The sequence below is a fragment of the Panthera onca genome, chromosome C1 (genome assembly GCF_046562875.1).
Source record: "Panthera onca isolate mPanOnc1 chromosome C1, mPanOnc1 haplotype 2, whole genome shotgun sequence".
Taxonomy (NCBI): Eukaryota; Metazoa; Chordata; class Mammalia; order Carnivora; family Felidae; genus Panthera; species Panthera onca.
Window position 1 is genome coordinate 119,464,278 of NC_138346.1, and position 25,569 is coordinate 119,489,846.

At 50.4% G+C, this 25,569-nt stretch overlaps 1 protein-coding gene across 2 annotated transcripts in view; it reads left to right on the top strand.

Annotated features, from left to right (window-relative positions):
• ZNF697 (zinc finger protein 697) overlaps window positions 1-13,373 on the top strand; it is a 30,191-nt gene extending 16,818 nt beyond the window's left edge. For both annotated transcript variants that reach the window (XM_060621593.3, XM_060621591.3), the window contains exons 2-3: window positions 6,972-7,252; window positions 8,634-13,373. In XM_060621593.3, the coding sequence (XP_060477576.2) occupies window positions 7,009-7,252; window positions 8,634-10,054 (1,665 nt within the window). In that variant the 5' untranslated portion in view covers window positions 6,972-7,008 and the 3' untranslated portion in view covers window positions 10,055-13,373. The remainder of the gene's footprint in view (window positions 1-6,971; window positions 7,253-8,633) is intronic.
• Window positions 13,374-25,569: the final 12,196 nt, after the last annotated feature.

Consider the following 25,569-nt stretch of genomic DNA (forward strand, 5'->3'; position numbering starts at 1 on the left):
AACATGTTTTTAATGGGTGAATTTTGACTTACAATGGGATTATTGTGGACTTTTTTTTAAAGCTGTCGTGTGTTACGATTAATTTTATGCATCAACTTGGCTGAACCAATAGGTACACAGATACTTGATCTAACATTCTGAGTGTTTCTGTGACAGAATTTTGGGATGAGATTAACATTTAAATTGGTAGATTTCAAGTGCCTGGGTGGCTCAGTTAGTTAGGCATCTGATTTTGGCTCAGGTCATGATCTCACAGTTTGTGAGTTCAAGCCCCATGTCGGGCTCTGTGCTGACAGCTCAGAGCCTGGAACCTGCTGCAGATTCTGTGCCTCATTCTCTCTATGCCCCTCCCCTGCTCACTCTCTCTACCTCTCTCTCAAAAATAAAATAAACATTAAAAAACAAACAAACAAACAAACAAACCTGAAGGCTTATACCTTTAAATGGGTAGATTTTGAGTAAAGCAGATTGCCCTCCATAATATGGATGGGCCTCATCCAATCAGCTGAAGGCCTGAACAGATTTCCCTGAGTAAGGAGGACTTCTCCAGCAGATGTGCCTTTGGACTGGAACTGTAGCATCATCTTTTCTGGATCTCCAGTGTGCTGACCCACCCTGTAGATTTTGGACTTACTAGTCTCCAAAATGGGTCAATCCCTTATAGTAACTCTCTTTCTATATACACATCCTGTTGGTTTTGTTTCTCTGGAGAATGCTGACAAATGGTGTTGTGGGGGTGGCGGAGTGGGGGGAGGACAAGTAAGTATATGCCCTGGGTTTATCTGGCTGGCTGTATTTGAAGTGGTGTTTTCTATTAAAGAGATGGGAAGGTCATTGGAGAGGCCATCAGAAAAAATTGAGATTCTCCTGGCCATAACCCTTCTAGCAAACTTTCAATTTTTGACCTCGTCTGTTTCCCTTTCTGAGCCTCACTTTCCTGTCTGTAAAGGAGTTTGAGCTAAGGGGTTTCCAGCTCTAGGATTCCATGAAATACAGGTGTGGAGCATTTGAGCCAGCTGTTGACAAGGTATCTGAAGACAGTTCTGAGGACTTACCAAGTGCAAGATAAGAAAAGAGGCTGAGGCTGTGTACCAGGTAGTGGTCGTGGTACAATGCCAAGCAGAGTGGAGGAAAAATATGAACAGAGGGGATACTCTGTGCATCAGGTAGGACATTCGAATCGGTTAAACATAAACCATGGACGAGTAAATGCCTGCCTGAGAATCTACCTTTTGCGACTTCTCGTCTGATGGCGGATGGTCTAATTTTGAGGGCACTTAGAATCTGTCTCTGAATTGCAGTCATCCTTATTTTTTGCAGCAGGAGTAGGGTGTTGGTGAAGGCTTGACAGCTGTGACAAGCTGAGGCCCCTCTGGCCAAACTGAGGGGCCCCAGCACAACCAACAGACAGGAAATGCCTGACCCCAAGGACATTCATGCTATTCTTGACTAAAGAGATTGGAAGGCGTCTCAGACTAGCTCTGACCACTGGGGTTGTGAATTGATTTCTCTGTGGCCTTGGTTTAAGCCTTTCTCTTTTTTTCAACCCGGGCTTCCCCCTCCAGGTTAAAAGAAAAAAAAAAAAAAAAAAAGCAGTAACCACAAGGAGGAAACCGTGTTATTTTAGCTTCTCCTGTCTGGACAGTACTTGGTACTTAGCTGCAGTCATCTTCTGGCTTTCTGTGGGAAATGAATGTTCACCTCATGTGGCAGCCTGCCACTCAGGAGGGTTGGCGTTTTGGGTTGGGCAGTCTGGGTGTGTGACTGGGGAAGTCAGCTGCACCCTTTGGATACGGACACCTTGTCCCAGATCACCGGAGGCATCTGTGCAAATGTGGTGGGGTGGATTTCTTTGCCCTTGCCTTCTTGCTGACCGCAGGCTCTCCCGCAAGGCGGCAGGACCCTGCTGGCCATATCCCCTGAGAGGCTAGTGCTAGTTGACTGTTTACTCAGTTGGTGCTGAGGACTGACAAATGATTAACCCCCTGGAATCCCTGGTTAGACCCCAGTTATGGTCATGAGTTCAGCCTTTTGGACCGCAGACTTCAGATTGTTTTTCCAGCATTCTCCCCCCGTCTGGGTGTCTTGGCCCTGCCTCTGCTATGGAAACCCTCCCCAGGGAGCGAGTGGTGTGCAGGGGGCGTGGGAAGTGAAGGCTGGAGGCCTCGGACCGGACCGCCGTGGGGGAGGCGGGGAGGCCGGCCAGCCCACGGGGAGGTAAGGAAGGCACCCTCCAGAGGACTGGGGGACGGGAAAGGCGCTGCAGCCTGGAGGAGGCAGAGTGGGAGCCGCTCCTGGCCCTCCGCCCAGCCGCTTCCTTCCCCTGACATGACAGCCCCGCTGCCCTGGCCCCTGGCCACCTGGCAATGGCCATGGCACATGACTCCCCCGCCCGCTGGACCTGGGAGGGGGAGGTCTGTGCGCAGGCCAGCCCCCTCCGCCTGCCCAGGGCCCCTGGGGGGCCGCGCGCACTCCCCCAGGTTCCTGGGGCTCAGGGCTCAGCACCTGCCAGCACTCCTCCTCCCCCCCCCCCCCCCCCGTTGGGGTGCCCCCAAGGCAGGGGGCCATTCCGAGTCCTTACTCCACCTAGGAGCTGCATCACCTGGAGCTCATCTGCTGAGCCTCGGCATTCTTGACACATAGAACAGGGTGGGTGACCCTCCATGTCTGCCTCGCGGGATCATGGGATTATTGGAGTCAAATGAGCTGCATCGCCCAGCAGGAGACGTCTCACCGCAGGTGCCTGGGAGCACCTCGCTCCGCTCCACCCCACCTGCCCTGGCCAGCAGTGGCATGACCCTGTGCCATCCGTGCCAGATGCCCTGGAGAAAGACAGCCAGTGCTTGATCTTTCAGGAAGGTGAGGGAGAGGGGTGCGCTTGTCTGCCCCCCACCTCCCCACTCCCGGGAAGTTCCCTCAACTCTGTGAAGTGGTGGGCCTCTTGCTTTTGGAGAGGGCTAGGTTTGCATAGAGCCCCAGAGGGGGCCTCTGGGAAAATGTGCCAGTAAACTCCGGGTAAATTCTAATTTCTGTCTGTGCTACTGGCCTCACTTCCTCTTCCCCCAGCCCATTCCCTCCTTTCCCTCCTTTCCTTCCTTCCCAACATCCTTTATCCCATTTACTTCTACTCTGTAGCATTATCCTCAAATTGATGTGATCAGTCTTTGAAATGGGGTCGAGTTTGTGTGGAAGGCACGTGAGCATTTTCATAGTGACTTTATAGGGTAACGAACATTACCCTTTTTTGAGTGGGGAGGTTTGGGATAGGAGTAGAGGACATGAAAATATTGCAGGTTCTAAAAGCTAGGATTTGAGCAGCCTTGGCCAAGTTGACTGATCCCATCCTGAAGTGATCTGCACCCAAGAGAAAGGTGTGGGGGGAGGGGGTGGGCATTTGGGGAGTTAACCGCTTGCTGTGCTAGTTGAGGAAACAGGCTGCAGCTGAAAATGTCTAACGAAGCTGACAGGGGTGCCTCGTTGGATTAATTCTCCCGTGTACCGTATGGCAAGCTAGAAGAGGACTCAGGTACATTCAGACCCAGCCTGGCTCCAGAGGGGGCAGATACTTAAAGTCACACAGCACAGTGGCTGTGCTGGCCAAAAACCTGGGCTCTTCCCCATTGCTGCTAGTGCAATGATCAGAAATAGATGCAGAATTAATCTTGTCTGCCTGACTGCTCCCACCATTACCTGTTTGGTTCCCCCCACCCCACCCTACCCTTAAACTTCTAACTCTTCTGCCTGGGAGGAAGCTGTCCCTTACACACAGTGGAAGTCAGGGTTTACTGAGCCATGCACCTCATTCAGCTTGCTTATACATTCTGAATACAGGATCCCTTCTTAACATCCCCAAACCAATATGGAACTGAATCTTCTTCCCTCACCCCTGCTCCCCCAAGCAGCTAGCCCCTCCCTGGTGGTCGTGTCCATAGGGTGGGCTGTTCATTAATAGAGCCTTTAGTTGCCAGGCCAAAGGAAGCTCTGCTTATAAGACTATACCATTTATTATGTCTCTATGCCTACGGCTTTTACAAATCTTATAGGATATAAGGAACAAATCTAACAGGCCAGGCGGTACCGTGCTTGTTCTTACGGGTGCAGAATCTGAGGATGAGCAAGGTTAAGTAACTTGCACTAGCAGAGTAGTGGACGGAGAGGAGAGGATTTGAGCCTCGGGCAGTCTAGCCGCACATCTGTCACGGGGCCCTGCTACCCATTCATTATCCACCCCTTGGCCTTGCCCAAGAAAACACGTTGCTAGCTTTTATTTTGAGAATGAATGGGAAAGGAGTTGGAACAAAAAGTGCTTACAGCACTATTGATGGACACTTCAGTTATACCGCAGTGTTTAGATAACGGGTCTAAAGATGAAGTCCTCTCTAGATGGAGACAGACACAACTTCTGTCCTTGTCTTTTTGTGGTTTTTAAAATAATTGTAGTCTTTCCTTTAATGTGTTTTGTCACATTAGAGACAAAGTTGGCTTTTTTGCTGATAAAAAAAAATGTATCTTTAGTGTAGAAAATACAGATGTTCACAAAAAGGAAGAGTGACCCCAAGTGACACACTAGGCTTCTGGCTAAGAAGATGGGCCCTGGAATTCTCTACTGAGGGGCTCAAATCTCTGTGGTGCCCCCGATGACTTATATGACCTTGAGCTAGTCACAGTTTCTGTGCCTGTATCTTTGTCTCCGGAGTTGAAGATCATACCCTTCATCATTGGGTTAAGATTAAATGATGCACAACCCTTACAAGTGGCCAAGAGATGGCTGATTAGCAGCTCAATAAATAATGTTCTGGTTTTCCTCTCTGAACCTGTATATGTGTGTGTAGATATACATATACTAGTATGCATATACTAATAAATGAGTTTTTTTTTTTTAAAGAGCAGCTAGTTTTCACCTAACAATATATCATGACTGCTTTTCCTTACTTCTAAATAGCCTTCTCTGTTATTTGATGGCTGCCTGGGACCCCATGATGTGAGGGCATGAATGGAACTGAATCCATGCAGATTTCCAGGTCTGCTCTAACATTCATGCACTTGCAAATAAATCTGAGTAGATATTGCACCATGAGTGGTGTCGCTCTAGGTGCCAGGAGCTTCCCACCCTTTTTAGAGCACACCTAATCTTCCCTGTCCTGGTGCAAATGAGGATCTAGGCATGTTCCCTTCGGGAGCTCAGAACTTTCTTCATTCTGAGTGTGGCAGCTGTGAACTTCTATATTCCAGCCCCATCTGGGGAACTCAGCCTCTGCCTCTCTTCCTTTCTCCCGCTTAAATCTATACAAACTATGTTTCTTTGCTTAGTATCTCTGGTAGGAATTATCTCTTGGTTCCTGAGAAATCGCAAATCAGAAAGTACTCTCATTCTGTGTTTGCTCTGAGGTTACTCAGAAGGTCTTGTGTCCTTTTTAAAAGGGTTTAGAGGTGAAATGCTAAGCTTCAGCTCAGCAGGGAGCCTGATGTGGGGCTCAATCCCATAACCCTGGGGGCTGAAATCAAGAGTCAGACGCTCAACTGAGCCACCCAGGCATCCCAGAACCTGCATTTTGAACTGTATATATTCTAAAGGAGCTCAGCAACATTCCTGGACACTGCTGACTGAACATCCTCAGACAAAGCCGTTTTCTTATGATGTTTAAGGGACAGGCATGAGTTTTCACTCTAATCTAGGGAATATATCCTCACCTTTGAGAAAGGATAGAATTTGCTACTTAGGGCAGCGAATCTGCCAAAATTATGGTGGTGCCCCTGTGTCTGAGGTATGCTGGAAACGGCATCAGGACTTCAAGAGAAATAATCTGTGTATTTCATATTAAAAATAGAAATGACAGGTATATTCTCGTGAGGATCAATTTGTAAAAAACTCAAGAGTTATCAATTCCTCTCTACAGTGTTTTCCAAAGCACTTTTGTTAATGTTTCCTTTGGACATCCTACCTGGAAGAAAGGCTAAGTAGCGTTGTCCTCCTTGCACTGATGAGGACACTAAGACACTAAGACAGGTGAACTGACTTGCCTTGGGCCTTGGAGTAAGGCTGGCAAGAGCCTACAGAACCAGGGTTGCCTTGGGGAAGTCCTCTCAATAGAGGCAGGAAAAGCTCCCAGCCAAGGAAAGAGCATCTTGCTAGTTCAGATGCTGCTGAGGCATGGAAAGAGCTGGACACTTCAGAGTCTCAGTTCAAGATCTTTGCTGCCTTGAGCTGAGCTGTAGGAGTGATGGATGGCAGGAGCCCATTAGTTTTGGCTCAACTGCTCAGTCTTGGCAAGGGGCCTTTAAACCTGATGTCTAACAAAAGGTTTAGGAATCCAATGTCATTTTCTTCCTGCAGTTCACATGTTGGCCTGTTCTGTAGAGGGGTTACCAACTGTGTGAGGGTCATGTTCCTGTTAAGGGCTTTCTACAATTAAAGTATATCATATAAGGCAAAAGATGTAATGAGGTTATAGAGATGGCTTCTAATATAGAGGGTCCCTGCATCTGCCTCCACCCCTAGCTGACCTGCTACAGCTTGAATTATCTTGACTCACTGCTCGTAGGAGAGCGGTAGGTCCTCATTGGTTTAATGAGGTTTTCCTGCTTAGAAGTTAGTCTAAGGCTAACAGGGTCTTCTTTTTGAGCTTTATGTTTTCTCAGCTGAAAACTGGGTGCAGCCACCATGAAGGCTAAAAAGCCATGTTGATAGAATAATCCACTTCAGATACGGAAGCAGATTAACCTGTATCCAGCGGGAGTCGGCATGTTAGCCTCAGAGTGCCACTGTTCCTACACAACCCAGACCAGCCTCCTTTGCACTCAGTTCTGTGCATCTTAAAATGAGAGGTGGAGCAGAGATTTGCCATCTGGGGCATGGAACTCTACACGTTTTCTTGGACTGTGCCACTGATTTTCATGGAAATCCAAGCCAGATATGGTGAGGGCAGGAGGCCAGACTGACGTGACCTTTATCTGTGTTTTGTCTGGAACAGGGGTCCCTGGTCCCGTCCCTTGTCCTGTTCTTCCCGGATGGAACAAGAAGATAAACAGGGTGTGTGTGAAGCCCAGGACTCAGAAGACGAGGGGATGGGCTCTGATTTTGAGAACTCTGAAGACAGGGAACGGGACCCAGAAGAAACGGGAATGGGCTCTAATTCACAGGATGCACTCAAGAGACAAGACCACCCAGAGCCAAAGATGGGCTCCAACCCACAGGATGCAGCTCTAGGAAGGGACCCAGAGGCGAGGGAACTGGTGTCTGACATCTGCCCAGGTGAGGACGAAGCTGGCATTTCCTTGGAAGTTGTCCCACTCACCATCATTTCTAGCTCCTCTAGAGTTAGAACCAGGGGTGGCATTCGTTGCGGGAGTTGTCCTTTAGTGGACACCATTAAACAGATTCGGTGCCACTGAAAGCCTGAGGAACAGCCTTTTCTTGAGTCCAGCTTGAGGTGGGCTGTAACTGGTTAACACGGGTGAAGAGGGTAACTCACTGGCGCGGCACTTTACAGTATGCAGAACACTGCTATAAATGAACACCTGGAACCACACGAGAGGGAACACAGCTAGGATCAGAACCTACCTCATCAGGGTGTTGGGAGAGTTCAGATGAGTTGTGCATAAAAACTTGGCACAGCTCTGAGCAAACAAAGCATCCAGGTGTTTACAGTTACAGTCATCATCTTTGTTTGTAGATAAGTAAACTCAGTGGTAAGTGACTACCCAGGTGCATGTGGATAATGCCCAGAGAGCTCAAGGCCTCTGCTAAGTCCCTTGCTACTCCTGACCTGGAAAGAGTAAGTGCTGGCCCTCCATCCACCTCCTTGGCTCCACCTTTGGGCATTCATTGCTTCATACCGCCCTGTGCGTGCCTGGGGGATAGAAGTGAACTCAAATACCTTATGGCCAAGACTGTGGAGTTACATTCCTTCCCCTGTGACACATCCTGGACTTCCTGCTGCCCTCCCCTGCAGTGTGCACAAGAACGTGGTCTTTTCATATCCTAGTAAGCTTCCGGAGTGCCCTCTGCTTAGAGATGGCCACCAGAGACGGACAGGTGTGCGTTTTGAGTCAGTCTCTAAGCTCTAGGCCCTGCGCTCACTCCCCCTGCCTGGCCTAAATAGTAAAGCCCTTAAGTTGGGGTTGGTTGTTGTTCCACCCCAACAAATTATAAAAATCAGCCCATTACCTGGTTAGGACAGGTGGTCTTTTCTTGTGGTTGGCTGGACTGGTCTTGTCTTTGGAGGCCAGGGCCTGGAAACGCATTGGGAGCTGCTAGAGTGAGCCAATCTGTCCCTAGATCCCACAGAGCCCCACCTGCTCAGACTTGACCATTTCAAGCCGACTGTCAGGCCTTCAGATGTGTACCATGGGTGGGGCCTGGGCCCAGAGACAGCTGCTGGAAGAACTGGCCCCCCAAGGGAACAGGTGAGTGAGCCTTTCCCAGGTTTCAGAGCCCACTCTCAGGTAGGCCTTCCCCAGGAGGTACCAGGTGGGAAAGAGGCTGGAATCGTGGGGGCCCTGGAGAGATAGGCTTGAGAGTACCTGGGGAAGGGAATCACTCCGTGGCCCACACTCTAAGAGGCTGGCCTCCTCTAGGTTTACCTTTGAGCGCCAAGTATGGTCACCCCCCACTGCCACCTTTTCTGTTGCAGAGGGGCTGCTGAGTGAGGAAGAAGGGGCTGCTCTCCGCGAGGAAGAAGATTACCCATCTGGTGTAGCTGAGATGGCGATGTTCCCGGGACTGTCTGAGTCGGACAGCATTTCCCGCAGCCCCCGGGAAGAGGAGGAGGAGGAGGAGAGCCCTGGGGAGAACCCGCTAGACGAAGAGGAGCAGCCGCCCCCTCCCATGCTTCCCTGGCGGCGGCACCTCTCCCTGGGGAGTCGGCACCGGAGCGACAAGCCTGCCCACCGCCGCTTCCGCCGGCTCCACCATCCCATGGCCATGGACCTCGGGGAGCTCGACAGCCTGATGGCCAGCATCATGGACGCGCCCACCATCTGCCCCGACTGCGGGGAGAGCTTCAGCCCCGGCGCCGCCTTCCTGCAGCACCAGCGCATCCACCGCCTGGCCGAGGCCGCCGCCGCAGCCAGCCTGGAGCCCTTTGGCTTCGCGGGCGAGTGCGGCGCGGTAGTGGGGATGGTGGGCGTGGGCGTGGGTGTGGCGGGGGGCTTTGGGGCGGGGCCCGCGCTGGCCCGGCCCCCGCGCGAGAAGCCCTTCCGCTGCGGGGAGTGCGGCAAGGGCTTCAGCCGCAACACCTACCTGACCAATCACCTGCGCCTGCACACGGGCGAGCGGCCCAACCTGTGCGCCGACTGCGGCAAGAGCTTCAGCTGGCGCGCTGACCTGCTCAAGCACCGGCGCCTGCACACGGGCGAGAAGCCCTACCCCTGTCCCGAGTGCGGCGAGGCCTTCAGCCTCAGCTCGCACCTGCTGAGCCACCGGCGCGCGCACGCGGCGGCCAGCGGCGCGGGGGCGGCAGCGCTGCGGCCCTTCGCCTGCGGCGAGTGCGGCAAGGGCTTCGTGCGCCGCTCGCACCTGGCCAACCACCAGCGCATCCACACGGGCGAGAAGCCGCACGGCTGCGGCGAGTGCGGCAAGCGCTTCAGCTGGCGCTCGGACCTGGTGAAGCACCAGCGCGTGCACACGGGCGAGAAGCCCTACATGTGCTCCGAATGCGGCGAGACCTTCAGCGTCAGCTCGCACCTCTTCACGCACAAGCGCACGCACTCTGGCGAGCGGCCCTACGTGTGCCGCGAGTGCGGCAAGGGCTTCGGGCGCAACTCGCACCTGGTGAACCACCTGCGCGTGCACACGGGCGAGAAGCCCTTCCGCTGCGGCCAGTGCGAGAAGCGATTCAGCGACTTCTCGACGCTCACGCAGCACCAGCGCACGCACACGGGCGAGAAGCCCTACACGTGCATCGAGTGCGGCAAGAGCTTCATCCAGAGCTCGCACCTGATCCGCCACCGCCGCATCCACACCGGCAACAAGCCGCACAAGTGTGCGGGCTGCGGCAAGGGCTTCCGCTACAAAACGCACCTCGCGCAACACCAGAAGCTGCACCTGTGTTAGGGCTGGGCCGCAGGGAGGCTGCCCTGGGGGTGGGGTGGGGGGAGCATGCGGGGAATAGATGTTCTGGGGATAGGCCATGTAGAAAGAAATGGGAAGGGGCGGGAGGGGCAATCGGAGAGTGACGGGGGAGTCTTTTGGTGTTAGGGGGTCTTGAAGGGGAGGGTTGACTAAGCGTTGTTTGGGGGTGTTATATTTTGCCTGCCTCCTCCCCCAGGAGGGCACGCTTGGGGGAGATGTGCTTGAGCGCGAAGACTTCTTCAGGTGCACGCAGTAGGGGGTGAAGAGCACAGGGGCGGGGTGGGGGGGAGCAGGCGCTTTGAGGACCTTGAAGAAGGGGGGGCGGGGTGGGGGAGTGAACAGGATGGCAGGCAATAGGGTAGGTAGGGTGATGATGGCCTGTGAAAATCGGGAGAGGGCGTGGTTAGAGTGAGGATTATGGGATAAAAGGACGGTATGAATAATTCTATCCTGGTCTCACCAGGCGTTAAGTCAGTGTTGGAACCCTGCCCCCCCCCCCCCCCCAACAGCTGTAGTCCCATGAAAAGTAGACGAAACCTTGTCGATCCTATGGGGGAGGATATTTTATATATTCTTCCCTTCTTTTCTCTGAGCCACAGTTAGCTGCTATTTTGAGGCATCCAGGAGAAACTGGGCAGGAAAGCTACACACTCTGTTTTCAAACGCAACACTGAAGTTTAGAAATGCGTTCGTAACTGGTTTTAAGATGACCTGGGTAAGGTTGGTCCTGCCCCTGGCTCTTTATTACTTCCTTTAAAATAGTCTAGCTCCATGCTAGGTCAAGGTGGTCCATGTGGAAGTCCGGTGTGTGCCAAGCCGGGTATTTGAGGTCTCACTTGTGAGATTCTAAGTGCAGGAAAATGAAACAGTCCTGGCTGTGTGTGACTTTCCCTTTCCCAGGTCAACATCATGCTTGTTTCAGACCAGTGACCTGCTACAGAAGTCAACCAGCTCAGAGTTTTGCTAGCCTTACATCAGAAATCCGGGAAAGCAAATGGTCACATGTTGGGGTACAAGGCTTCTTTGTCTCATTTGCCTTCACTCTGTATCCAGTGCACCCCTCCCACCTTGGTAGTAATGGAGGAGGGAATAGAACAGCCACCTCTATCCATTTTGATACGGGCTTTTGGTCTGAGTAGAAATTTCTTTTTGTTACACAGGGAGGCACGGTAGAAAGCTTAAGGCTTTACACCTGGAGGGCACAAGCAGGGAGAGGTGTAAATGCAACATTGCCAAATAGCACAAGCAATGAATGTTTTCTGGTTGTTATATGAATGCCAAAACAGCACTTTTATATTTGTAAAGTGCTTTATGCTTTTTAATGATTGTTAGTTGTTTCTCACATCTTTGTGAGGTAGATCAGTATTATGATCGTAGGGAAGGCCTGGGGACAAGAGTACAGCAGGCTGTTCTGAAGAGAGGCTGATGACCATAGGGATAGGTACGGCCTGACCTTTTGTGCTCTCCAGCTCAGCTGCTAGAAGACAACCTGTCATGATTTATGTAATAAAGACACTGAAAATTCTTCTGCTTTATGGAAAACTTAAGGCTAGTCTAGAAGGGCCAAAGATGTCCTTGTTGACAAAGCTGGTCTTTGTCACGCAATTAGGGTGTCTTAGGTTTGTTGTATTTCTAGTAGGGCTGTAGTTAGATGACTGTTAAACAGATTTCGGTTACCTGTGCTGAAAATCCCGCCCCTGGTTTAGCCTCTAGAAGTTAGAGTTGTGGAAAGCAGTGTTGTTTTCCTCACCAGTGATCGTGAGTTGTCCTGTACCTTTCATGGAAGCATCTTCACAAGCTGTTGGACGCACTTGAAGGAGAAGAAGAAAAATTGCAAGATTGTTTTTATGGTTTTAGCAAAGTTTCTGTGGATGCTGGTATTTTATACTTGATCAGTTGTGTTTTAGCCAAGAACCTCTTTGGGGACTGTAGGAAAGCATGTTTCTGTCCTTATGAAAACACTTTCTTAAAAAAGTCTTGAGACTTCTGGGCTTAATGTAATGCCTGTCGATCTTGCCCTCTTAATCAGTTTATTGTCGCTTACAAATGCAAATAATACAGATTTTCAAAAGATAGATAATTTTGGAAGACACTAATTCTTTATTTTCTTTTAGTACTCGACAGCACTATGAGCAAAGTAAATGTGCATTATTTATTCTGACTCTTTACTCTGAATACTAAGTGTGTAGGACTCCTCTGAAAAGAATATAGCCGATTTGTAGGTAATCGTATTCCTTTGTGTGTGTGGTTTTTGTTTTTTGTTTTTTTTTCCATGTACATCTACCTCTTCCAGCCGTTTTAAGTTCTCTCAAGTTCGTGCCTATGAAATCTCATCTAACTTTTGATTATTCGGGGATTGATCCTCCACTTTATGGGTTATTTGGTGTTTTGCTGCCACTGCACAGTCATCTATATTAGCTAGGTTATGTATGGATGGCTTTCAAGAAAGAGGTCAACAGGGAAAAGAGATTGAAGCTAATATAAAATAACTTAGTGGCAGTGGAAATCTTTGGATTTCATTGACCTCTCTTGGGTGCCATGGATAAGAGAGTCAGCTACTCCTTCTGTATCCCTTTTGTGAGCAAATCCCTTAGCAGAAGAAAACAGTCCAGCCACCAACACCCCCACTCTCATGGTGCATTTAAACGTGATTCCACTCTTATAATTCTTCAGGGAACAGAGCTGCATTAGGTGACTCGAAATGCGGTCAGGAGATTGTTTCTCGTATTTAGTTTGAGAATTGTTTTTCTTCAGCCAGCGCTTGTTAACTGTGGTTCACCCTTAAAAGTGTTACTTTGAAGATTCCTTCCATCAACTTATTAATGATGGCGGAGGCAAGTGTATCATTTGTTTCCTGGGGAGTTTGGTCAAGTACAGGCTGCTCTTTACTTGGCGAAGCCAGGAGCAGTTTAAATAGGTTAAATGGCTTGACGAAATCTTGAGTTCTGAGTTGGAAAGAGAAGATGAAAAGTTAACCCCTTGAGCCGTGTGGTCTCTTCAGGATCAAGAGCCTTGTACATATGTGAAAAGTACAGATTAAGAACCTGTGTTCATAGACAATCTGAACTGTGTTTCTGAAGTTTGTGCACATTTTCCTTCACTGTAATGTTATTTTATAGCTGTTTGTTAAAATAGTGAATAATTTAATGATCCTGAAAATAACAGTTTTTGTGTGTGTGCTTGTATATGTGAGAACTGCCTTATTTTCAGGTTGTTTTATTTAATGATGGTTCCTTGGACAGCATTCTGGTGTTCAGCCACCAATATGGAATATTTGTCATTAAATCCATATCAGTCTTTCCCCATGTCATTCTTTTCTTCTTTGTCATCCATTGAATGTCACTCAGATCAGTATATGGAAGCTATGTTGGTAGAACAGGGGTCAGCAAACTACCAAACCTAGGCTGCCTCTTTTTGCAAGTAAAAATTTTTGGGTGACAGTCATATCCATACAACCTTGATTACAGATTGTCTGTGGCTGCTTTTGCTCTACAACAGCAAGGTTGAGTCTTTGTCACAGAGGCTGCGTGGCCCACAATCCTAAAATATTTACTCTCTGGATCTTTACAGACAAACTTTGCTGACTCCTGTGTTATTAGAATGTTCAGGTGGATCCTAGATCATCCTGGAACTGGCTGATGTCCAAATACTCTGCCCATTTTAACCAATAATTCAGCGGGGCACTTCTGTACTAATGGGACTTTGGGGTGTTGGGAGGATGTTAATGCAATGCCACTGGTATCGATATCCGAAGATTTGTGTGTTCATTCCTTGTATGAACCAATCTGGGGCATTTAGGCAGCGGGCAGGGGAAAGTCGGGGTGGGGAGGGGAGGCAGCCTTAGGTCTCACCTCTAATCTATTAAAAGAATATATTCCTGAATCACCTAAGAAAGTATTTTCTTTCCCTCAGCTCTCAGACATGTAACTTACTGGCTACTGATAATTCAGAATGGAACTTATCAGCTAGACTGGACTCCTACTTAAAATCTTTTTTAGCTGGTTTCTGTCCAACCTCATGGAAACAATGAGACAGCTGTTTGTAAGAAAGGGATTCACAAGAACTAGAAAAGAGGAAGCGTGAAAAATACCTTATTTTCTTGTAATGATCACAACTACCTCCTTGTGTGTCTGCCGGTCCTTCTTTGCCTGGCAGGTCCAGTGAACGCTGGGTCCTAGTTGTGGAGGAGGCTCTCCCTTCTGAGATTGCAACATTCCTCCCTAGGCCTGACTGTTCTGGCTTGAAGCAACCAGTCTAGCTCCTGGTTCCTAGGAACGAGTATTTGAAGTATTTGTCTGATGCTCTGTGGGGACAGAGCAGTGAACCTGGCCTTCTGGGCTATGCCACGAAAGGATGCTCAGCCTGAACTTGCTGTTAGAGCAGGGTTCAGTCCGAGGTCCAGGTGGAGAAAATGTTATCTGGTCAATTTGGAATTCTTTAGGCTTAATTAGTTTAAGATCAGGATTTTCTGAATTTAACCTTAACTACACAGTAGAATTACCTGGAGAGCTTTAAAAACAAACAACCTCCTCCCCCTTCCCCCCCCCCCCCAACAACAACAACAAAACAACCAAAAAAACTGGTCCGGAGATTGATTGATTGATTGATTGATTGGTCTGGAGTGAAGTCCAAGGACCTGTAATTTTATAAAGGCTCCCTAGGCAACTTTAATGTGCAACCAGGATTGAGCAATCTGCAGGACCATTTAGGCATCTCCTTTCTTTCTTGGCGGTTACAGTAAGTAAAACTGGTAAGCCTCCCATCTCTCCTCTGCCAAGGGGGTATAGAGGCATAGGGCATTGTCAGATGCTGCTGGCTTTGCTGCCTGTCATTCCTGCTAGGCCTGCCTTTCACATGCACCTTCCCCAAATAGATAATAAGTAAGGGCCAGGGGAGTGCCCACATTCACCCTTCATCAGGTAGTGCCAGATAGGCATCACAGGCAGCTGCTGGCCTTCCTTTGTCTTTGCCTGTCATAGACTGCCTGCCTTCCCTTCTTTCCGACCTTCATTCCGCCTCAGCTCACTTAACAAAGCAAAATTCCATTCATTACTCCTTTTCTGAGCTGCCCTTGGCAATCCAGCGGTTTTCTGAATTTTGCTCCTGGAGAGAAAGGGGAGGAGCTCACCCATCGGGTCTCCAGCTTGAACAGACTAGTGCTGGGCTCTTATTTTTCCTGGTTGGAGCCTCAAGTGTCTGCAGATTATAGTCCCCTGCTGGCCGCCTGTGCTTTCAAGGTCAGCTCTGCTCATCTGAAGCACACTCCAGCGGTTTTCAATTTCCAACCGCCCCACTGGGGTCCAGGGGACTGTTCACAGACTTGTCTGTATCCACCTGCATTGCAGCAGCTGCAGATGCTCAGCTCTGGAAACCAAAGAGCTGGGTCGCAAGGTGTTTCATGTACCAAGCTTCCCTGTGCTTAGGAAAGATTTAAGAAGTGTATCCGTTTATTGGCAGGGCTCCAGCTGGCCTTCCTGTGCAGATATTTGAAGGGGTGTCATGCCCAGCGAAAGGGCTGAACGGTTCCAGACTTCACCAGTTGCTGGAAACTAGGGTGGTCATTTGTTCACAGAAGATGCTCCCCTGAGATGCCTTCCCTGACCCACGAGGGCTGGAGTGGTTCTTCCGCAGAGACGTTCCCATAATGTCCTATACACATTTCCTATGGACGGGTGGCCTCCCTGGTGCCCCAAGGCTGTGGCTCATTAAGAGCAGAGACCCTGAGAAGCTCAGTCCATAAGCCTGCTGAGTGCCCTTGTGCTGGGGTAGCGCTTGATGCTGGGGGTATAGGTATGAAAGAGAGAAGCTCATGTGTTGTAACGCTCCAGAACGGTGAAGGAGAAGGCTGGTTTTGTTCGCTGCCTAACATCAAACCAGCTTCCTGGTGGAGAATTATTTTGCAAACTGTAAGTGTGACTTGGGATTTGGCCCCTTGTGGGGGAAGGAAGAACTCCATAATATGGAGTATGGCTTCAGGTATGATGCCTGGGTAAGGTGGTACCTCCAGCAAAGGCTCAGGGGGAAACGGACGCTGCCAAGGACTTGTGCCAGGGTCACTGCCGGTGCAGAGCAGGTAGTGATCCACTTTATCTGGCTTTGGTGGGTGGGCGAAAGAGGCAGTGTGACCTTGGAGAGGCTAACGAAGCAAGGGGCTGCCAAGGGACCTGGCTAGACACTTCTTTTGTCAAGTCTGGTGTTAGAAAGTGGTGAGGAAAGCCAGAATTTTGATACGCAAGGACCACCTCCAGGCTTCCTCTGAAGTAGCTCTACTGCTCTCGATTAATGTCAGTGGGCGTAGGAGGGGTCATGGAGTTGACCACTGGCCTGTCTCCTCTCAGATTTCCAGCTCCAGAGGCAGAGGGATGAGGGGATGGGAGGCCATGGCCTTCACTCCTTTCCTGAGGACAGAGGAAGAAAGGAGGAACCGGTCTACCATCCCTTTGAGGGACGGGCAAAGGAATGGCGTGGGAGCTTGTCTCAGTGCATGTTAGCTTCTGTGGCTCAGGAGGGAGGGGACTCTCCGGGGGGCTCCTGCTTGGTCGGGCCTTGGTCGTCCACATCCGGAAGGAGAGTGTGCCCTGTGCAGATGAGGAACCAGATGCCAATAGGGCTGGGGCAGGGCCAGGGAGCCTTTGGCTTTGCCCAAATAAATGTACAGCTGGACGACCGTGTTCTGCTGAAGGTTGGCTGCAGAAGTATGGTGGTGCTAGAAGCCACTTACGATTGCCCAATGTCACTGGGATGGACCTGAGAAATGGGCCACGACCTTCATTTTGCAGCTAAAGAAACAGACCGAGAGAAGTAAAGAGAGTTGCCTAATTCTGAAAAGGGCCAAAATGAAAGAGAGCCCAGGTGTTCACCCTTGTTTGCAGAAATGGAAGCTTCTTCTTCTTTTTTTTTTTTTTTAATGTTTATTTTTGAGAGAGAGAGAGAGCAGGGGAGGGGCAGAAAGAGAAGGAGACACAGAATCCGAAGCAGGCTCCAGGCTCTGAGTTGTCAGCGCAGAGCCTGATGCAGGCCTCGAACTCACAAACTGTGAGATCGTGACCTGAACTGAGATCAGAAGCTCAACCGACTGAGCCACCAAGGCGCCCCTGGAGATAGAAGCTTCTGAAGAGAGAAAATACTGTCTTCTCTTTTTTCCCTCCTCTTCCTCCTCCCCCAGTATCGCCCCCCTCCCCACCCCCACTTTGCCCCAGCAACTTTTGTTCCTGTCCTATGAAGCACCTGCTGTCTCTGTGTAAGACCAGCATTCCACTAGCCGTGCTGGGCTGTATCAGCTCTGCAGAAGGCTCCGGGCAGAAGGCTCGGTGTGCTGGGTAAGCCTGCCCTCTGCCCCCTTTCCAAATGTTCTCTCTTATCCCTGTTTCTTTTTCTTTAGCAAATATGTTGGTAGGGTGGCCTCCTGGCTCTGTGCTTTCTTGGCCTCCAGGAGGCAGTGTCTCTCCTACCCATTCTGAGCACGGTGCTCACAGGCCAACCTTGGCAGTCGATAGCAGGTCACCAGGACAGGTGGGTATGGAGTCCAGCTTTGTCTTGCTTAGAGGAACGCCTACTTGGACAACCTTCCCTCCACTCCCTAAAATCCCATTTCTTCTGGTCCAGAGTCTCTTTCTTTAAGAACACTGGCTTTCTTCCTTCCTCCACTCCGTAAATGTTGACCGAATGCTTGCTCTGGGCCAGGCATGGATTGTCCAAGCAGGGTCCTCACGGAGCCTTCCGGAGTCCACAGTCTAGTTAGGGAGATGGGCAAGTTAATAAGCAACCACCTGGACTGTGACAAGTGCCTTAGCGGAGGGACACATTTTACCCCTCCCTGGAAGGCTGGAGACTTTCTAGGGAAGGTGCAGCCCGAAGCATGAGGACCAGTTCGTTGGGTCAGGGAAGGGTGCCAGGGAACAGGAATGTGTTGCAGGCACGAGCGGCCATGGCAGCAGCGTGGTGTGGCGAGAGTATGTTCAGGTGGGTGTTTCAGACGTGTCAGAGGCTACAAAGTAACCACCGCCCCCCCCCCCCCCCCCCCCCGCCCCAGCCCATGTGCTGTGCTTCTCAAACTCTGTATGTGCCTGGCCCCAGGTGCCCCTGCTATAAACCTTCCTCTTTTCTTCACCATGGGGATTCTCGTGTGTTCTTGAGGGGCAGAATGGAGACCTACACTCTAGCCCAGCTCTGCTACTGATTTGTCGGCGACTCCGGGAAAATGACTTTACTTCTCAGGCCTCCGTGTTCTCATTTGTGAAGTGAGGAAGAGAAGGCAACCATAGCTGAATGCCGGAGTCTCTAGGGCCTAGTTGAGCTCTATAGTTTGAACCCCACCAACACTTTGATCTCTCCAGGAGGGGTCAGGGAGCCTTCCAGGTTTACCTGTGATTAGGAGGGGGTTGTTTTGCCTACTGATGAAAGAAATTCTCATTATCAGGATTGGCTGCTTAAATCCCAAGGCTAGGTGCAAAATCAGATGCGGGGGGGCCCCCAGGGCAGAGCAGTAAGCCAAGCACAGGGCCCTTGTGACCTTACAAGCCGCGTGCTCATGAAGCGCACTGCTCACAATTGAGCCAGTGGCTTTACAGGCTCCAGCTGGTGCCAGGAGTTTAGATCCTGTGCCCACTGTGCCCGCCCCCTGTCACCAGCCCCTATTTTGGAAGATGGGCTGACTCTGCCTGCTCAGGTTCTGTTTCTTGAGGAAAGACTGCAGTTTTAATTAGTGGGGAGCTTCAGGTTTCTAGAACAGACTGGTGACTGTTCCAGAGTTTGCAACTGACCCCAGGGTCCCCTGCCCTCCGGGACAGTGGCCAATCCACTTTTTGTTAGTCCTCCCCTCCCCCTCCGCTGCATCATAATGAGCCTCTCTCTTGCCTTGAAACACCAACTCTGTTCCCTGCTCTTTACCTTTGTGTGGGATCCGTCCCAGGTGAATGGAGGGGGATTCCCTCCAAACTTCTTCAGAGTCCCTGGGTGCTTTCAGGAGCACTGTAAGTGACCACTTAAAGTAATCATTTAAGGAATGGGAGATTTTCCCCTCCTCCTCCTCCCCCTCCTTCCCCTCCTCCTCTTCCCCCCTTCTCCTCCTCCCCCCTTTTCCTTCCTCCTTTTCCTATCCCTTCCTCTCCCTCCTCTTCCCCCTCCTCCTCCCTCTCCTCTCCCTCCCCCTCCTCCCCCTCCTCCTCCCTCTTCCTTGTTTTCTGATGAGATTTTATTCTGAATTTAGTTTTTAAAAATAGAATATCCTAGTTTTTGTTTTTGTATTTTTAGATTTTATTTATTTATTTATTTATTTTTATTTGAGAGAGAGAGAGAGAGTGTGCACTTGGGGGAGGGGCAGAGAGAGGGATAGAGAGAGAGAGAGGGAGAGAGAGAGAATTTTAAGTAGGCTCCAAGCTCAGCGCAGAGCCTGACTCGGGGCTCATTCTCACGAACTGTGAGATCATGACCTGAGCTGAAATCAAGAGTCGGACACTCAACTGACTAAGCCACCCCAGGCGTCCCCTTATTTTTGTAGTCTAAAAACTCCCTGGGCATCACGCTGTTTCAGATTGTACATCTAACTTCCAGTCCCCATAAAAATCTTCCCAGTTACGTTCTGCCTTCGTAGGTGACATTCCCTCTCAATGTTTCTTTCAACCACTCACTCCTCGTACCACACAAATGGATTCCTCTCTCTCCCCCACACTCCCAATGTTGCTTGCCCTCTTCCTGGTTCTCACGATGACCCAGCTTCTTCAGGTTTGTTGATTTCTTGAGGTTTGAAATCTTTCCCCTTCCCTGACTCCCTTCCCTCCCCATCTCAGCAATTCAGTTTGTTTGTGTTTTGTCTGTCTGTCTATCTACCCGTCCCTCTATCCATCTAACCACCCATCCATCCATCCGTCAGTCCACGGTCCATCTATGTGCCTGCTTTGTGTCAGGCACAGGTCTTGGCTCTAGGGACACAGAGATGAAATGGTGAGTGGCTGCCCTCAAGGACATGACAGTGTAGTGAGCGAGGCAGAACATAGAAATAATTACCATGTGATTACATATGCACAGGATGCAGAGATGATACAATGGAAGCTTTGGATAAGTGAACAAGGACTTGAGAAAGATGTGCTGGCAGGAGTGATGGGCAAGGTGTAAGCAGAAGGGACACAGCTTTAGCACAGGAGTATGTAAAAGCACAACATATGCGGGAAGTCTTGGCCTGTCGTTGGCACATAAAGCTGGACAATCTAGAGAGAGGGCAGGAACTGGTGACCGTTGCATCTGGAGAGGTGGGCAGGGGCTAAATCTTGAAGGGCCTTAACTGTTACTCTAAGACACTCAGGGTTATCCTAAGGGGTTCCACTGAATGGTTTTCAGGAAAGGAGCCACATGGTCAGAGTCTATGTTGGATGGACAATGACTAAGAGAGTAGATTTCATCGGTGACTCTCCGAGGCAGGGTGGCCAAGCAAGAGACAACGAGGGCCCAAACTAGGCTGTGTTACTGGACAGGGAGAGGACACTGTCAGGAGGCACTCTGGAGGTGACATTGGTAGGACTGATTGATAGGCTGGAGGGAGAGTGGGGGAAGGACATCCAGGTTTCTGGCTGGAGAGAGTGGGTGCATAGGAGTGCTGTGACCCTACTCAGGTATTTCTTAAAGTAGTGTCTGCTCTGCCTCAGGCTGGCCTCAGTTGCCCCCTGCATTCCATTTTTGTTAATCCTGCAGAAATCAGACCTTTATTTCTTGCCTAGGTTCTTGAGGTATCCTCTTTTTAAAAAAAAAAAAATTTAATGTTTATTTTTGAGAGAGACAGAGACAGAGGGTGAGTGGGGGAGGAGCAGAGTTGAGAGGGAGACTCAGAATCCGAAGCAGGCTCAAGGCTCCAAGCTGTCAGCACAGATCCCAATGCAGGGCTTGAACCCACAAACCGTGAGATCATGACCTGAGCTGAAGTCGGACGCTTAACTGACTGAGCCACCCAGGCGCCCCTTGAGGTATCCTCTTAATTTCTTCCAGCTCATCCTGCACACTGGTGCCCAAGTCCTCTTCCAGGGACAGCTGAACAAGAAACCTCACTGGCTGCACATTGAAAAATCTCCAAGTTCTTTCGCCTGACTGTCAATATTCATTGCTAGTGGGGACATGAAGACATGGTCTTTGCCCTGAAAAAGTGTAATTTTCCACAGAAGGTGAGGCATATTACACGTAAAGTAGCTAAATGTCAAATGGTCTTTAGAAGGGGAACAGAATTCGTGCTCTGAGGGGAAAGAAGGAAGGAGGCAGAGTTTCCCCTAGAGGTAAATCAAGGTCACCCTGGTCTTTTCCCATTATGTCGTTCCAGGTGCATCTTCCATTCTCCCCGGCACCTGTCCTCTCTGGTCTGTCCACACTGGTCTCATCGTTACCTGAAAATGACTCCCCTTTCCCACCTCTGTGTCTCGGCAGACTCCCTCTGCCTGGCATACAGGCCCTCCATTTCTGCCCGTTAGAATCCTACCATCTTTCAGTATTCAGCCCAGTGCAAGTGCTTTATTGAGTCCCCTGCCCAGATGGGATCCTCCCGAGGCACATTACCCTTCTGATGGCCTTTGTACATTTCACCGCATACAGTACCTACCATGTCTCATGCTTTATTGCCCCCACCAGCCTGGGAACAGAGATGGGACACTGGGAGCCTTAGTTGTGGGTCTAGCCCGCAGATGCATTTCACTAGTTCTCATTCTTTTTTAAAAATCACGGGCGCCTGGGTGGCTCAGTCGGTTAAGCGTCCGACTTCAGCTCAGGTCACGATCTCACGGTCCGTGAGTTCGAGCCCCGCGTCAGGCTCTGGGCTGCTGGCTCAGAGCCTGGAGCCTGCTTCCGATTCTGTGTCTCCCTCTGTCTCTGCCCCTCCCATTCATGCTCTGTCTCTCTCTGTCTCAAAAACAAAATAAACGTTAAAAAAATTAAAAAAAAAATCACAATTCATTTAGTTGAAGAATCACAACCAAATATCAAACATACAGAAAAGTACAGAATATGCTGTAATGCCTACCCAGGACCCATCACCAAGAAGGAACAGATCGCCTCTAACGCCTCGCTGCCCGCTTTTTAAGAACTAAAATATTACGTTTACGGTTTCGGCACTAGCCCACACATTCCCGGAGCTGGTCTGCACACTGTTTTCAAAATTTAGAATTAGGTGCCAATATTTAGAAATCAAGAGATTTCATATAAAGATTGGGAAGGTTTGCTTTCCTCGAAGAGTCAGAAGATCTGGGAACTTGGAGTACATCCCAGGCCTGAATCAGCGGCTGCCTCCCGGAAGCAGAGCGTGGCCTCCTGCACACCACACTCCCACCCCACCCCCCCCATGCCCTGGGGTCTCTGGGCTCCAACCTGCTTCACTTATAATTCGGGTGCTGGCTCCTGCAGACATGTGAATCTGATGCCTTCACGTGGACTCCTGGAAGTCACAATGCTTTTTTTATTATTATTATTATTATTACTGGAGCTGAACCACTAGCGAGCTGGATGACCTCGAGCAAATTGCGTACCTCTCTGCTTCCATTTCCTCCTGTGTCAAATTAGGGTAGCAAGAGCGCCTGCTTTTGAGTGTTGTTTGAGGGTTATTATATAAAATGTGTAAAGCAATTCCTGGCACCTGATTCTTCTGTCTAGCAGTCCACAATCTTTTGTCCAAAATCCTAGGGGCTGGATGTGTGTTGAAATTCAGATTTCTTTTAGATTTTAATAAGGTAATAAAGCAATATCATAATTACATAGACCCCCAAGAGGTTCTGGGCCAGCACCTTGTAACTGAACGCGCTGAAATATCTTTGGGGGAAAAAAGCACAGATATTCACATGACATGTGATACAGACTTGCCTCACAATCCTCACAGGAGCTTCCCGGGTGTAATCTGGATCTGGTTCCTACCCTCAGAGGAACAGATAAAGAGGCCTTCGCTGGGTTCAGTCATGTATACTGTGCAGGTGTTCTCAACACCACATCATTATCTCAAGGCCGTGTCCTTGGAGCAGCCTCTGGAAGCAGGGAAGGCGAGAAGAGCCCACATTCCAAGGGCAGGGGAGGGGCAGAGAGAGAGGGAGAGACAAAATCTCGGGCAGGCTCTGTGCTATCAGAGCAGAGCCCGACGCGGGACCAGATCCCATGAACTGTGAGATCACGACCTGAACCGGAAACCAAGAGCTGGAGGCTCAACCGACTGAGCCATCCAGGGGACCTCAAAATTTATTTTGAGAGAGAGCAAGAGTGAGAGCGTAGAGGGAGGGGCAGAGACAGAGGGAGAGAGAGAATCTCAAGCAGGCTCCACGCTGTCAGCACGGAGCCCGACGTGGGGCTCTACCCCACGAACCGTGAGATCATGACCAGAGCTGAAATCAAGAGTCAGACACTTAACCGACTGAGCCCCCCAGGCGCCCCGGCAGGCATGTCTTTTCGAAGACCCCCTCTAATAGCTTTGTCCATTTCTGGGTGGGCCGGCCTGCCTGGAGCAGTTAGCATGTGAGGGATGTGGAGCCCTGTCCTAATCCAGAGCTGCCCTGCCCTCGCCCCAGTCTCCAGATCTTCCTTGGATATTTGACTTATACTAATGAGAGGAGAAACTGTGAGGTCAGTTTTTGTTATTGTTCTTAGTCTGCTTGTTAATAAAGTAATTGAGAACTTTGTACTTGGGGTGAAACACAGAATGTCTACGTTTCTAAAATTTTTTTTAATGCTTTTTTATTTTTGAGAGAGAGACAGGGAGAGCATGAGCAGGGGAGGGGCAGAGAGAGAGGGAGACACAGAATCCGAAGCAGGCTCCAGGCTCTGTGCCGACGTGGGGCTCGAACCCACGCAACGCAAGATCGTCACCTGAGCCGAAGTTGGATGCTCAACTGACTGAGCCACCCAGGTGCCCCGAGAATGTCTACGTTTCTAAAGCAGCTGGTTGAGGTGGCCTTCCTGTCCAGCTCACCCCCTCTCACCTCTTCAGTCCCCCTGCCACATGTCTGCTGGCCTTCCACCAGGCCATTCACCCACCTGCTCACTCCACCTCTACCCTGAGGCCAGCCTTATCAAGTTCACTGTCACATCTGACGCCCTAAGCCATCTAATCTCCCTGGGAAAAACCCTTCTCCACCTGGCAGGCCAGCCTCCTCACTCCCCTTCACCCTCCTCCCCACCCCACCTCCACACTTCACTGTCCTTCCTTAGCACCACTGCTCAGGCTCCTGCCCTGCCTGGACCACCTCACTCTCCTACCCAAGTCCCATCTAGCCTTCGAGGCCTAGCTGAGGCCCCCCCCTGCTGTGGGGAGGGGGGCTTTCCCAATAACTTGAGATGAGCTCTGGTCCCTGGACTCACATACACTCAGCGCTTAACCTGGTGGTTGTGCATGCACCTGCACCTTCCTTCACTGTTCACCCTACTCTGTGCTGCACCCAGGTGGGGGGCAGGGGTGGCAGGAAAGGGAAGAGGGGAGGAGGGAGTGGAGAGGGAAGGGAGAGGAGGGGTGGGGAAGGGGAGAGACCTAAAGTTTGTGCATTAGGTTTAAAGGCCGGGAGCCCTCAGTTCTGTGCCCAGTATAAGAATGGCCAACTTCACGGGTCCAAACATTTGAGGCGTTTATGTGTACTCAGCTGGGACCACCAATGGGTCAGAGCCCCTCTCCTCTGCCTCTGCTTACCTTGCGCCCCCCCCCCCTTGCCCTTTAGCCACAATGCCCCTTCCCTTCCTTGTGAGAATTGCCCTGGTGGGTTCATAGATGTGGGATTTCACTAGGCTAAAAACTCACCTGGGGAACACTTGTCCCAGATCCCACCAACCTTCTTTCTTTCCTTCGCTTGGGGACACTCATATAAAGGTGTGTGCACCTTATAAGAGCTTGGACAGGTGCTGTCCCTTGTGTTCTGGGCAGTGCAGGAAGGCAGGATGGAGTGTTCCATTTCTCACCTAAACCCACTGCATCTCCGCGTGCCTCAGCCCTGTGTTGATCTTCTGGCCCTTGGGACTTTGAAGGTGATAGAAACCTGTACCCCAGCCAGAATGTTTTTTTCCCCTTTCTCCTTAGAATGAAAGCATAAGCTATCTCCCTTGTGGTAATCAAATTCAACTGAAATCATAATCTGTACATTCTCTAGGTAAGAAAAGAGCCACTGGATGTTGGGTGCGACTCTTGCCGTGGCTCTGGTTCATAAAGACAGGCAACAGCCTGGTCTGGAGAGAGGCAGCTGTCACCACCCACACTCCAAGCCCCACGGCCACCTCCTCAGCTGCCCCAGGTCATGTGGTCCTCGCCAGTCCTGACGGTGTTTCTTTTGACTATTGGTCCTCTGTTTAGTTCATGACTGTGTTGTCATTCAAGTCCCCAAACCTGCCTTGATTGGCCTCCTCTCCTGAGGATAAGGGATGCACAGGCTGGGGCAGGTGGAGGGAAAGGAGAGAGACTTATGGACGTAGAGGGATAAGCTTCCGTCACAGCAGGCAGTGTAAGGAAAAGCCAGGGAGAGGGAGAAAGGAGTTCATTCTGGAGGTGTGGGGCGGTCGACCTC